We start from the raw sequence: 13979 nt of genomic DNA on the forward strand, positions 1-13979 counted from the left end.
GGAAGCAAAAAACTTTCAGAATAACTGCCCCATTGGTTCATCTGTTCTCCTCCCTGACGACAACTGAAGCACTAACTGCATTAGTGCTTCTGGAATGACTGTTCTCGAGATCTTCTCCTGGGACTGAAAACGTTGAAGATAATCATCAGTTCATCACGTTAATCTGCTGATGTTGACAAGAATTACTTTGATTTTCAGTCCAGGATTCTTTTGAAAGAAGGCCAGTAGAACGGGGCACCGTAATGTAATTAAATAGAAATGGATGTGTGCTGAGGAAATGTTAAAATGGACAGTAATTATTGCAACTTTCCTGCACAGAATTACAAGACATCAGGGAGGAGAGCAGCAAATCTGAAATGTAGGGGGGTCTTCAATGATATTTCCTCCCCATCATATGCTGTGGTGTCTCCCAAAGCAAAATCACCGATGGTCAGATATCTTGCAAATGACTTCACCATTACAAGACAGCAGCAATTCTTTTGTAACCCTAATGCTTCAGAGAGTAAAATGGACCAGAGTGCATTCCCAAATATGCTCAATGCAGTACAGTTCGAAAAAACTCAACCCCCTCTGTCAAATGCCAATCACAAAGACAGAGAAGCAGTCATCAATAGCAACAACAACTTCGAGCAGATTTCAGATGAAGACTGCCAATATGAAAACTTGGATGCATATTGGAAGCAGCCACACTTCCAGGCTTATGCCCAAAATCCAATCACCTACACAACTCCGTCTGACCTCTTCGGAAGTACCGATAGAAAAATGACACGAAGCAAAGACACAGCAAAGATATCTGATTCTTCCAACCCAAGGCCTCCACCTCTCCCTGCTAAGTTTAAAAGGTATTTTGCTCTGATTGAAATCAAAATCTGTTCTGTATATAAGTGAAAGTATCCTGCATCGTTCTGTAAAACGTGGCATTATCTTTTAAGTGCTCAATGTGTCTCACTTCACTTCAACCCTAAGTGTTTTCTGTTATACACTATGGTGCCTGAACAATAGAAATTATCCTAAAATATGATATGATATGGGATCAGAAGCTATGATCATTGCCACTCAAATGGAATTTACTTTATTGATATTATCTAAGGAAAGGTTAAGATTGGTAGAAATGGCCCCTCGCTCTCCTACAAGATATAATGGTGGCTGTGTTGAGATCATTGGGAATGAATTTTGAGAGTCCAGAAAGCTGGTAATACAGTTTTATAGTCAGTAATTGAAGTGGTTTTTTTTCTAGATATCCTGACCAAGATTTTTCCCTTATTACCAAAAACAAAGAGAAACAAAATTGGCTTACCACTTTTTAAGCCTTTAAGTTTACATTCTGCCCAGCACAGTGAGATGGGATCTTCTGCGAACAGACTAACCCGTTACCTCTAAGTGTGAAGAGCACACTTGGCAGAGTATAGTTTAAATGAAAAGGAAGGTCAATTCACCCAAAGCAAGGGCAGCATGTGGGTTCATTCAAGAGTCTAGTGGCTGTGGGGAAGTCAGTGAGCCTGTCGATACTTGCTCTTTACACTCTTGGTACTTCTCCCCCATGGGAGAAGGGAAAAAGGAATGTGATGTGGGCTGCCTTTGCCCTACATTGGGAGATGCAGATGGAATCTATGGAGGGGAGAAGAGAATGTGAAGTGGGCTGCCTTTGCCCTACAATGGGAGATGCATGGAATCTATGGAGGGGAGAAGAGAATGTGATGTGGGCTGCCTTTGCCCTACAATGGGAGATGCAGATGGAATCTATGGAGGGGAGAAGAGAATGTGATGTGGGCTGCCTTTGCCCTACAATGGGAGATGCAGATGGAATCTATGGAGGGGAGAAGAGAATGTGATGTGGGCTGCCTTTCTCTACAATGGGAGATGCAGATGGAATCTATGGAGGGGAGAAGAGAATGTGATGTGGGCTGCCTTTCTCTACAATGGGAGATGCAGATGGAATCTATGGAGGGGAGAAGAGAATGTGATGTGGGCTGCCTTTGCCCTACAATGGGGGATGCAGATGGAATCTATGGAGGGGAAAAGAGAATGTGATGTGGGCTGCCTTTCTCTACAATGAGAGATGCAGATGGAATCTATGGAGGGGAGGGGTTTGCTTCTTCCCATCTTGTGCAGAGCAGTTTCTGTTCCATGCTGAGATGCATCCAGCAAGTATGCTTTCCATGCAGTGCACCTGCTGCTCAGTCCACAGTTGTTTTCTTTTTTAATTTCCTTTACATAATAATCGGGAAAATGATTGAGCTTTCTGCTGGGATAAATAGAATAGCAGGGAGAGGAATGTTGGAGGCATCAACAATGATGGCTTGTGCATTTTGAAGTTTGGTTCAGGAAGCAATAAAATTCTTCGCTGATGTGTTAGCTTCGGGGAGTGAGTATGACTGGGAGTGGAAACACACTTGCACAGCGGCTGATGAGAATTGAACAAGGTGCCTTTCAGAAAAACACAGACAAATGGCCTATTCGACTTTCTGATCCTCAATTTCCATAAATTCAAATGTAACTGTGAGTCATTTACCTCTGTTAATCAAAAGCAGTCAGCCACAAAGTGAAGGGGGTTGAGCTATAAGGCTTGGATATCAGCGTGGAAAAAGATATAGATGCTATTTATTGTCTTGTAATAAAATATAAATGTAATATTACACAAAATTGCCTTTAGTCTGTCATAAGGCAAAGATTCGCCATTAACATTGCCCGACGCCCCTTATGGTCAGAGAAAGAGAAGCAAAACAGAGTCCCCCGCATTCACCGAGCATCCATGAATTTGCATCCGGCACTCCCGCAGCCTCTGCAACCACAGAAGTCTCCAGCTTGGTTCAAACCATCAGAAGCCTGAGCCCAGATCCAAACCTCTGTCAGAATGCGGACACATTCGGGGCCTGGAGCCCTTCAATAGCCCTGCTTCCCCTCTCGAAACCCGGTCCCGATGCCTGGTTGTCATGAGCCAGTCTCCAGCAGCCAATGATCAAAGATAATGGAAGATAATGAAGAGGCAGAAGTCACGTTGATGGTGATTGGTCAGCAGCAAATGACAGACATTACTGATGATCTAATGACTCCACAGGACCTGATAAGGATGGTAACATGAAAGGCCTCACTTAAGATAAAGAGATGGAGGAACTCAGGAGACCATTTCACTGGGTATATAGTTACATGTCTCAGAAATGTCTGCATGGCTTTTTAAAGCATTCGTTGGATTATATTTCATTGCATGTTCCAGAGGCAAATGTACTTCTATTTTACAGGTTTTCTTTATCCTATTGTTAGAAATAGAAGTACCTTTAAAGAAATTGCTCGAGACAAAAATTGAGAACAAAGAACATTTATTACAGCAACAATGCAAAGTTGGGTGCTTCCCCTTACCCTGGGAATACACACACACACTGGGGCTCACCCAACTTTTATACAGTAAATTTCAGTATCAGAATACCCTCCCCCTTACATTCTTCTGCCCCATGGATGGGTTTGGCAGAGGCAATCCTTCCTGCCTACGTGCAGTTTCAGTATACTTGGAGGACCAGGGGGTATCCTGTCGGTGTCCCATCATGTCATTGTCCTTATTCACACCTTCCTGATTCTCGGGGCTACAGTCTCTTGGTATGTAGAGTTGGCTCATCCTGTCTAGGGTTGGCTAATTTAATATGTATAACTTTGTAAATCTGTGTAAGGTTAACTAATTAGATACGTAGAACTTGGCACTTCTGTCTATCCAGACTACCTCAACTTCCTACATTCTATTGTTCCTTACCGCTCCTTATTCTTATGGTGGCTCATTGATCTTGTCACAAAGACTAGAAGATTCTTATGTTAATCGTGCTGACTCTGCTTTCCTGCATCCTAATTCCCAAGCTCATCCTGTTTGTACTGGTTACAGCCATTAACTAATGTATGAATTTTAGTTTCATTCATGTTCATAATTTTAGATCAGTTTTCCCATCTCTCACACTATCAATGTGGCTACCAAGAATGATGCGTTACAATGTAATGTGGCAGGAAGTCTTTTTAACCTGATGTTTGCATCAGCAGAAAGGGGTACAAGTGGAAAATAAAATATGTGCCTTTTTGTACAACAGGAAGTGGCAGTTTTACTGAAAACTAATGCACTCTCACTTACTAGATTATAAAATTGGCATGTATTAATTGCATTGCTGACAATCACTAATCTGTCTGTCTGTGTAGCCTCTTCAGTTTCCACCACATAACTTATTAAGAGCCTTTTGGCAGAGTAGCACATGGATAATTATATCAGTCAGTCAACTGCAGACCCATCACAACAACAGCCGTACTTCACTGGATTACTGCGGCTGCCACCAGTACAGTGTTCAAATGGCGCCTCGTCCTAAAACAAATCAAACATCATTGAGGCTGATGAGATCCCAATAGCAAAAAGGCCCTTTATGATATCTTGTACTGTTATTCAAAGTAACTTGCTGCTGTGATGCTTGATTTATAAGGGTGGCTCCGAGAAAACAAGAATGGGAAATATCTGACTATGGCCATGAGATTTTTTTTGTGAAAAGATAAGTTTGCTTTCCTCTTTATTGAACCTAATGGGGACAATTGTGAAGCAAATATGATGACATCCTCGGGGTGTAATGCCAAGTACTTAATAAATGTGTGGGAGGTCAATGTCTAGAAGATAAAGAGTCCAGAAATGGGACTACACCAAATCAGATTAAAGTGCATCTACGAGAGATCAAAGGCAGAACGATGCTAAAAGAAGTGGGGCGATGAATGCGAAGGTGAGATAGATCAGCTAGTTGCATGGTGTCACCACAAAGACCTCGCACACAACGTTAGCAAAACTAAGGAACTGATTGTGGATTCAGGAGGGGGAAACCAGGTGAACATGAAGCAGTCCTCATCGAGGGGGGTCAGGGTTAAGAACTTTAAATTCCTGGGTGTCAACATCTCTGAAGTTCGAACCTGGGGCCTCTATGTCGATACAATCATGAAGAAGGCTCGCCAGAGGCTATTCATTGTAAGGAGTTTGAGGAGATTCGGTACGACACCAAAGACTTGCAGATTTCTACAGGTGTACCGTGGAGAGCATTCTGATCAGTTGCATCACAGTCTGGTATGAAGGTGCCAATGCACAGGGCAGGAAAAGACTACAGAGAGTTGTGAGCATGGCCAGCACCATCAAGGACATCCATAAAAGGTGGTGACTTAAGAAAGCTGCCCCTATCCTCAAGGACCCTCGCCACCCAGGCCATGCCCTCTTCACACTGCTACCATCCAGAAAGAGGTACAGGAGCTTGAGGACGAACAACCCAGTGGCACAAGGGCAGTTTTTTACCCCTCCGCCATCAGATTTCTGAACAGACAATGAACCATAGACATCACCTCACTTTCTCTTCTTTTGCCGCCCAATTTAAATCCAATTAACCTACACTTCTGGAAGGGTGGGAGGAAACCGGAGGTCCCGGGGAAAACCCATACAGGCTTTGAGAGAACATACAAACTCCTTACAGGTCCACGCGGGATTCGAACTCTGGTCCTGATTGCTGGTGCTGTAAAGGCAATGTGCTAATCACTACATCAACTGTGCCACCATTTTTTTAAAGTAATTTAAAGCAATGCATAAAAATTCTTACTAAAATATCTATGAAAGAAAAACTCTTAACAGCTGTTAGTTTTTTTTTAAATTTCTGGCTGTAAGTCTTTCCTTCCTTACTTTAATAGCAGGGCTACATTTGTTACCTTCCTATCTGTTGGAACTGTTCTAGACCCTGTGGAATTTTACAAGATGGGCTCCACAAAGATCTGCTTCTCCACTATTGGCTGCAGGTTGGCGGGTCCTGGTCATTTAAATTAAAGTCCAGATTTATTGTGAGGAGATACATGGCATCACATAGAGCCCTGAGATTCTTTTGCCTGTTGCCAGGCAGAATTTCTATGTGGATGTTTATCACATTCTATTTACATTAATATTCTCATACCTTTTTAAGTATTTGAGCTTCTCGTTCACTTGTAGGACTCCACTATTTCCTAAAGATTTTCTATGTCTTTGAGAAAAATGAATACATTTATTTGCCATTTATTCCCCAATATAATCCATTGTACAGCATAGAATCAGGAGCTTTGGCAAACCAAGTCCCTGCTATCCATTGCACCAGCCATTTCTTCACATAAGACCCATAGCGCTCTATGCCATGGTGATTTGTCTAAATGCTTCTTAGATATTGTGAGAGTATCTGCTCCATCACCTACTCCGACAGTGCACTGCAGATTCCAAATATCCTCTGTGTGAAGAAGTTACCCCCTAAACATCCTGTCTTTTACCTTAAACCTATGCCCTTTGACCTCAGACCAGCCCATCATAGGAAACATATTTTCACTATCTATCGCCTCGAAACATTAGAGACAATTAGTTCGCCCCTCAGCCCGCTCTGCTCTAGAGGCAACAAATCCAGCCTATCCACTCTCTCTGTATAGCTGATAAGTTCAAATCCAGGCAACGTGCTGGTGAGAAAAAGAACAACCTGCTGGAGGAACTCAGCTGGTCGACCAGCATCAGTGGGAGAAAAAGAATGGTCAATATTTCAAGCCAGAACCCTTCATCAAGACCCAAAATATTGACCATTGTTATCCTCCCACTGATACTGCGTGATCTGCTGATTATGTTTTTGTTCCAAATTCCAGCATCTTTAGTCTCATATGTGTCCTCCACATGCTGGTGAATCCCCTCCTCCACCCTCTCATTAAAACAGTTCAAATGTTGAAAGGCATGGACAGGGGAGATGTAGATAGGCTGTGTCCCATGGTGGGAGAGTCCAGGACTAGAGGTCACAGCTTCAGGATCGAAGGGTGTCCACTCAGGACAGAGAGGCAGAGGAGTTTCTTCAGTTGGATGGTGGTAAATCTGTGGAATTTGTTGCCACAGGCGGTTGTGGAGGCCAGATCATTGGGTGTACTTAAGACTAAGATTGATCAGTTCTTGATTAGCCAGGGTATCAAAGGTTTATGGGGAGTAGGCCGGGCAGTGGGGTTGAGTGGAAAAATGGTTCAGCTCATGGTGGGACAGGCTCGATGGGCTGAATAGGGTATTTCTGCTCCGATGTCTTGTGGTTTTACAAAATTGCACTCTCCTATTTTAGTCTCAGTCTACATTAGAATCGACTAATGGTTTCTTTTGTACATACCCACAGAAGCATCTTTTTATTTCTGACGTAGGGAATGCAGATTCAATCTTAAAAATAAATTGGATAAATACATGAATAGGAGTGTCTGGAGGGTTATGGAATGAGAGTAGGTCAGTGCAACTAGCTCGTTTTCTTGGTCAGCACAGATCTGAAGGGCTGACTAACCTGTTTTTCTGGGCTGTAATGTTCTATGGTTCTCACCTCTCATATTCGACTTTGGCCTTCCTTATCATTGTCCTAGATCAGATTGCAGTGCCGTCATTGTGCTCCATATTACTCCACATCCTGGAATGAGAAGGCATATTTGTTAACAGGAAGGCTAATGAGAAACCATATAAACTACTTTCGAGAGCACCTTCTGTTTTCAGTTCGGTTCATTTCCAGAATTTGCTCCCAGGTGTTGCAGTAACATAATGTTTATATGACTCTGGTCTGAGTACAAGAGGTGCTGGTTAGAATTCACAAACATTTCTGTTGAGCAAAATATGGAGGAATGACTTGCAGATTATTCTTTTACCAGTGACCATTTGACGAACTGCTGGCTATGGTCAATACATAACCGCAGCCTCAGGTATATCAAACAAAAACCAAGGTAACCACATTCATTGAACTCCGTTCAGGGTTTGATGCCTGTAGCCACACTTTGCATCGAGGTGGCTATAATCTACACATTAATAATCCAAATAATCTGATTTCCATGGGATGTAAATGTGTCTTTTGGGAAAACTGCAGAGGAAAATCAGTGAGATCTGCATTTATCTTTCGAATAAACAATTCATTTGTGCCCCTTTTAAAGTTCGACATATAGCCCAGTAGCAGGCCCTTCCAGCCCATGAGCCCAGGCTCCCCCAAAATACTAACCTACAACCCCCATACAGTTCGAAAGGTGGGATGAAACCGGGGCACCCGGAGAAAACCCATGCAGACACAGGGAGATCGTACAAACCCCTTAGATCCAAACCCTGGTAATAGCATCGTGCTAACCACTACATTAACCATTCCGCCTTTGGCACAGATTCATTTGTTCATGAAGTTATCATGAACATGGTTACCATTATTAACCAAGATTTCAGCTAAAATCCTCCACATCTTGGGGTAGAGGCATGGTTAGTTCAGCAGTTGGTGCAATGCTATTACAATGCCAATGACCTGGGTTAAGAGCCAATGCTGTCTGTAAGGAGTTTGTATAGTGTCTGTGTGGGTTTCCTTTGGGTGCTTTGGTTTACTCTCACCCTCTCAAACGTACTGGGGTTGTAGGTTAATTGGGGTATTTGAGTAGCTCGAGCTCATGGGCCAGAAGGCCCTGTTACTGTGCTGTATGCAAAATTTAAATTTAAATCTTGATTTTAATCGGTTGTCTGATGCATAAAGTCTGACCCTTAGTCTAACCCCCCTTCTAATTCTAAGTGAACGGGTATGTAATGTGTGTATAAGTTCAGAAAAATTATTTGATTCACAGTCCAATCTCACTCCTCCAAGTTCATTCGTAACAGCCAATTCTTTTACTGCTTACAGAATTTAACATTTATGAATCTTCACCAGGCTTTAGTGCTTGAAAGGTAAATGGTTACCACTCAGGAAGGTTCTTGTTGGTTTTCAGAGAGAGATTTGTTGCTCATTGGACACCCACCGATTCCTTCTGATCAGCCACTTCAGTATCTTCCCGAAGAAACTTTCCCCATCAGGGTTTTCCAGATGATAACCTCTTTCTTTCAGAGCACCACAGAGTTCCTTTTCCGTGAAACATGTGAAACATTATATAGCCAGTCATCTCCTCTTGTCTGGATAAGGGCTTTGAACAGGCTGAACTATGAACTCACAACCAGTCTTCAAAATGGGGTTTCAAACAAGCTTCCAAAAGCCACTGCAGAAAACCAGTAGTCTCTCTCTCTCTCTCTCTCTCTCTCTCTCTCACACACACACACACACACACACACACACACACACACACACACACACACACACACACACACACACACACACACACACACACACAGAAAAAACCTGTTTAACTCTCTCTGTTTGCAAAACCACATGACCTTCCGAGAACAGCAAACTGCATTCAGACAGACTGCAACACAGGACCCAATCTTCTGAGTCCGTTCATCTGTTGCTTTCCAATACAATAATCCATTACTCCACAGCATGTCCAATTAACGCCTACTTGTGAAGTCCTTCAGCAAAGCAGTTTCCATTATCTTTACAAAGGCACTGGGAGCCTGAACTGTCTGGTTTGAGCAGAGCTCTTGTATTTTAAATATCTGTTTTGAAGTGTTTGTATTTGTTTGTGACCTACACTAAAATAACCCACAATTTATCTCCTTTAAAACATATTTATACATATTATAAAATATAACATAATCTGTCACACCTGACAGAGGTGCACAAATTGATGACAGGCATTGATCGTATGGATGGCCAGAGGCTTTTTTCCCAGGACTGAAATGGATTACATGAGGAGGCCATAGTTTTAGGGTATTTGGGATTAAGTATGGGGGGATGTAAGAGGTCTATTTTTCACACAGGTGCGTGGAATGTTTTGCTGGCATCAGTGGCAGAAACAGGTACAATAGGATCTTTTAAGAGACTTTGAGATAGGTGCATAGAACTGAGAAAAATGGAAGGGTTTGTAGTAGGGAAATTCTAGACAGTTGTTAGAATAGGTTATAGGTTGACACAACACTGTGGGCTGTGAAGGGCCTGTACTGTGCTGTTCTCTGTTTAAGTCTCAGCTGGCAGGGTAAATTGTCAAACATGTAAACTGCAGAGCTGGAATCTTAAAACGAGAAGCTGGAGGGACTCAGAGTGTCCAAGGGTAGAAATGGTCAGTCAATGTTTTGGGTCAGAATAATTTAACGGGGATAATTTGTCAGACTGTAAAGCTGAAACAAACATAGATCTTAGAGTTGGACATCTGGTGTTTACTTGAATTTCCTCACGTACGTGTTTGATTGATTTTCCACTTAATTTAAACCAAACACTAATACGGGAGAAATATGCCTCAGTTCCAAATTGTTCATTAAAGAGGAAGATAATTCTCTTTCACTGGGGCAGGGTGGGACTAAAGTGGCCAGAATACATTGTAAGTCAGAATCAGAGAGTGTTCAGCAGAGAAACTGATCCTTCCACCCAACACGTCTATGATGACTATCACTGCTATCTACACTCATTCCGCCTGCCTGTATTAATTCCACATCCCTCAATGCCCTGCTCATTCAAGGACCTGACTAGATGCCTCTTTAAATTTGCCTCCCACACTTCCTCTGGCAGCACATCATCTGTGTGAAAAGATTACCTCTCAGATCCTCGTTAAACCTCTACCTCACATCTTAAACGTTTGCCCTGAAGGTTTAAACCAGCCACTCTCAACAGGGGCTCCATGACCCACTGGGGGCCACAGCATATTTCAGTAAAAGCCTTGTTTCCTTTCCACCTAACATGACATCATTTAAAAAAAATGTTTTTTAACAAAGTCGGCAAAAGAGAAGTATGGAAGAAACCAAAACAACTGTTTCACAGGGAAGGGTCCAACAACGGAATAGAGTCCTGCGGGGAGGAGGGGACGTAGCCAAATAAAGGTTCAGAACAGCTGGTTTAGATGCTCCTACCATGAGAAGTTTACACTGGAAATCAATCCCCCAAATAACAATTTTATTATCCCCTATCATGTTGACCCTCTGAACCAGAATTTATTGTCATCAACATGTCATGAAATTTGCTGTTTTGTGGCAGCATTACAGACAAAAATATTGCTGTAAATCACATTTAAAAAGTAAATAAATTACTGCAAACCTTATTTAAATAGCCATGCATGCCCGGCCACAATGTTTCACAGGTGAGGTGGTATGAACCATAGAACCATAGAAAACTTCAGCACAGAAAACAGGCTATTTGGCCCTTCTAGACTGTGATGAAACATCATTCCGCTAGACCCACTGACCTGCACCTATTCCATCACCCTCCAGACCTCTTCTATCCATGTATCTATCCAATTTATTCTTAAAACCTAAGAGTGAGCCTGCATTTACCACATCAGATGTCAGCTCATTCCAAACTCCCACCAATCTCTGATTTGGACCTTGAGCAGTTCCTTTACGTCTCCACACTTTACTCTTGATGTCAGTACGCCTTTGACAGGTTCATTTTGGTTTTCATCTGTCCACAAGACCTTTTCCAGAATTCTGCAGGCTCTTTCTTGGCAAACTCTAATCTGGCCATCCTGTTTCTGTGGCGAACTCATGGTTTGCATCTTGCAGTGAAGCCTCTGTATTTCTGTTCATCGACACATCCACACCTGCCTCCTGAAGAATGTTTCTGATCTGTTGGTCAGGTGATTGTTTTTTTTTCATTATGATGGAGGGTTATGGAATGAGGGCAGGTCAGTGGGACTAGCTAGATGATGGTCGGCACAGACTTAGAGGGGCCAAATGCCCTATTTTCTGTGCTGTAGCCTTCTATGGTTCTAAGATGAGAATTATGCTGACATCAGCAATGGAGGTCTTCCTTGGCCTACCAGTCCCTTGGCGATTACTGAGCTCACCAGTATGCTCATTTTTTGTAATGATGTTCCAAACAGTTGATTTTGTTAATCCTAAGGTTTGGATGATATCTCTTACTGTCTTATTCTTGATTTTTTTAGACTCATAATGGCTTCTTTGACTTTCACTGGCATAACTCTAGTCCTCATGTTGAAAAATGACTCCAAAGGTGATGAGAAGCTTTGAATTAAGCCTAGCTCTCTTATACCTACACCAATGAAGCAATTAAACATACCTGAATAATCAGAAATGCCTGTGAAACCAAATGTCCTAAACATTATGGTGCCCTGAAATGGGGGAACTATGTATAAAAAGTGCTGTCATTTCTACATGGTCAAACCAAAATGTACACAAATAACTTTTAATAAAATTTGGAACATGCACTTTAATCACATGTGAATTATTTCATTATAAATTTAAAACTATGGAACACAGGGGCATATTAAGGAAGACATGTATCTTTGTCTCAAATATTCTCCCACTTACCTCTCAAACTTTCCTATCCATGTTGTTGTCTCAATGTCTTTTAAACATTGTAATGGTTCCCGCCTCTACCACTTCCTCTGGCAGCTCATTCCACAGATCAGATCAGACACTATTTATCGTCATGTAATAAAACAGAAATGTAATATTACACAAAATTGCTTTTAGTCCGCCATAGGCAGGCAAAGATTCACCATTAGCATTAACAGCCCGAGCTCCAAATCCAAACCTCCGACACGGTGACCAACCACATCATGTGTGAACAACTTGCTCGACAAGTTCCTGTCTATTAAATTTTACCCTTCTCACCTTGAACCAATGCTCTCTAAATTTAGATTCCCTTAACACTGGGGAAAAAAGATGTGACTATTTACCTTATCTATGACTCCTTTGATTATATCAATGCTATAAACATCGCCCTTCTACCTTCTGTGCTCTAAGGAAAATAATTCCAATCAAAATGTTGACATTGAAATTATTCTCACCTTTAAAGAACATTAAGCCACTGGTTTGCAGTGTTCCCTATTGTGAAATTCAATTGAATACAAGAGTCAAATGTTGGTTAGATCACAACTAATTCACACTGAAAAAGCGAAGACTTTTCTCTTTGGAGTGACGAAGGATGAGAGGTGTACAAGATTATGAGAGGTTAAGAAGGGGTGGACAGCCTGCACCTTTTCTAATGACAATGGCAAATAGCAGAGAACACATGCTTAAGGTGAATGGTGGAAAGTTTTGGGGAGATGTCAGAGGTAAGTTTTATTACATGGAGAGTGGAGGGTGCCTGTAATGGATTGTCAGGGGTGGTGGTGGAGGCTGGTGCAATAGAAATATTGAAAAGATTCTTATACACACACATGGATGTTAGGAAAAGAGGGCCATGGGTTGTGAGAAAGGGAGAGTTTAGATTGATGTGGAGTAGGTTTACATAGGTCAGCATAACATTGTGGGCCGAAAGGCCTGTACTGTGCTAGAAAATGGCGTGACATTTTTGGCAATGGCATGAGCCATTGATCACATGTCAGCTTAACTGGCGCAGCATTGGTTTGCCACAGAGATGACTGTAAAGTGGCTTTGCCAAGACCATTACTAGGTAGTGTGCAGACTCAGCACTAGAGGGCACTTGTGGCCTACAGATGGCTAGGGCCCACTTACTGGCCAGCTTTAAAAGCGAAGGTCACTCACAACCAGTGAAGTAGTAGAGTCCATGCCCACCTGTCACATGGACACGTGGTGAAGTGGTAGAGTATGTGGCAACTCTCCCCCACCCCACCCTATCACATAGACCCCTGGTGAAGTGGTAGAGTCTGTAACAACACCCCATCACAAGGAACCTGGTAAAGTGGTAGAGACCATGACAACTCCCCATCACAAGGCACCCTGGTGAAGTGGTAGAGTCCATGAAATTCCCCCACTCCCCCTTCACAAGGAGCCCCTGGTGAGAATCTAGAAGCAGAAGAGATACACAGGAGACAGCAGATACTGGAGACTGGAGCAAAAAAGAATCTGCTGGAGGAAGTCAACAGGTCGAGCAGCAGTCCTGGTGAAGGGGACTGTCCCACAACATTGGCCATTCTTCTCCCACTGATACTCCTTGGTCCACTGAGTTCCTCCGGCAGAGTACCCTTGGCTCAAAAAGCCCACGTGCACGGACCGTTAAGGTGTCTTTAACAAGAACAGAAAGTAATCAGTAACCTAAAAGAATGAAGGTTTTTAAACTTGGAGGCAAAGAGAATTAAAGTTTGGGAGAATGAGAATGAAAGCGGAGCATTTCCCTAAATGTGGTGACGGGTGGACAGGGTGGTGAGGGAGGTGATTG

The 13979-nt window shown here is 42.5% G+C and overlaps 1 protein-coding gene and 1 long non-coding RNA gene across 2 annotated transcripts in view; one reads left to right on the forward strand and one right to left on the reverse strand.

The window, feature by feature from the left end:
- LOC138758986 (inactive tyrosine-protein kinase PEAK1) overlaps nt 1-13979 on the forward strand; it is a 56151-nt gene continuing 42172 nt past the window's right edge. Inside the window, exon 1 of the mRNA XM_069928704.1 lies at nt 1-842. Within this exon, the coding sequence (XP_069784805.1) occupies nt 286-842 (557 nt within the window). The 5' untranslated portion in view covers nt 1-285. The remainder of the gene's footprint in view (nt 843-13979) is intronic.
- On the reverse strand, nt 3330-12393 carry LOC138756537 (uncharacterized). Its single transcript, XR_011353139.1, has 3 exons — nt 12164-12393; nt 7341-7424; nt 3330-4333 (listed from the first exon to the last, which is right to left on the reverse strand). It is a non-coding gene; the product is annotated as an uncharacterized lncRNA (long non-coding RNA).

The sequence above is a fragment of the Narcine bancroftii genome, chromosome 3, assembly GCF_036971445.1.
Source record: "Narcine bancroftii isolate sNarBan1 chromosome 3, sNarBan1.hap1, whole genome shotgun sequence".
NCBI lineage: Eukaryota > Metazoa > Chordata > Chondrichthyes > Torpediniformes > Narcinidae > Narcine > Narcine bancroftii.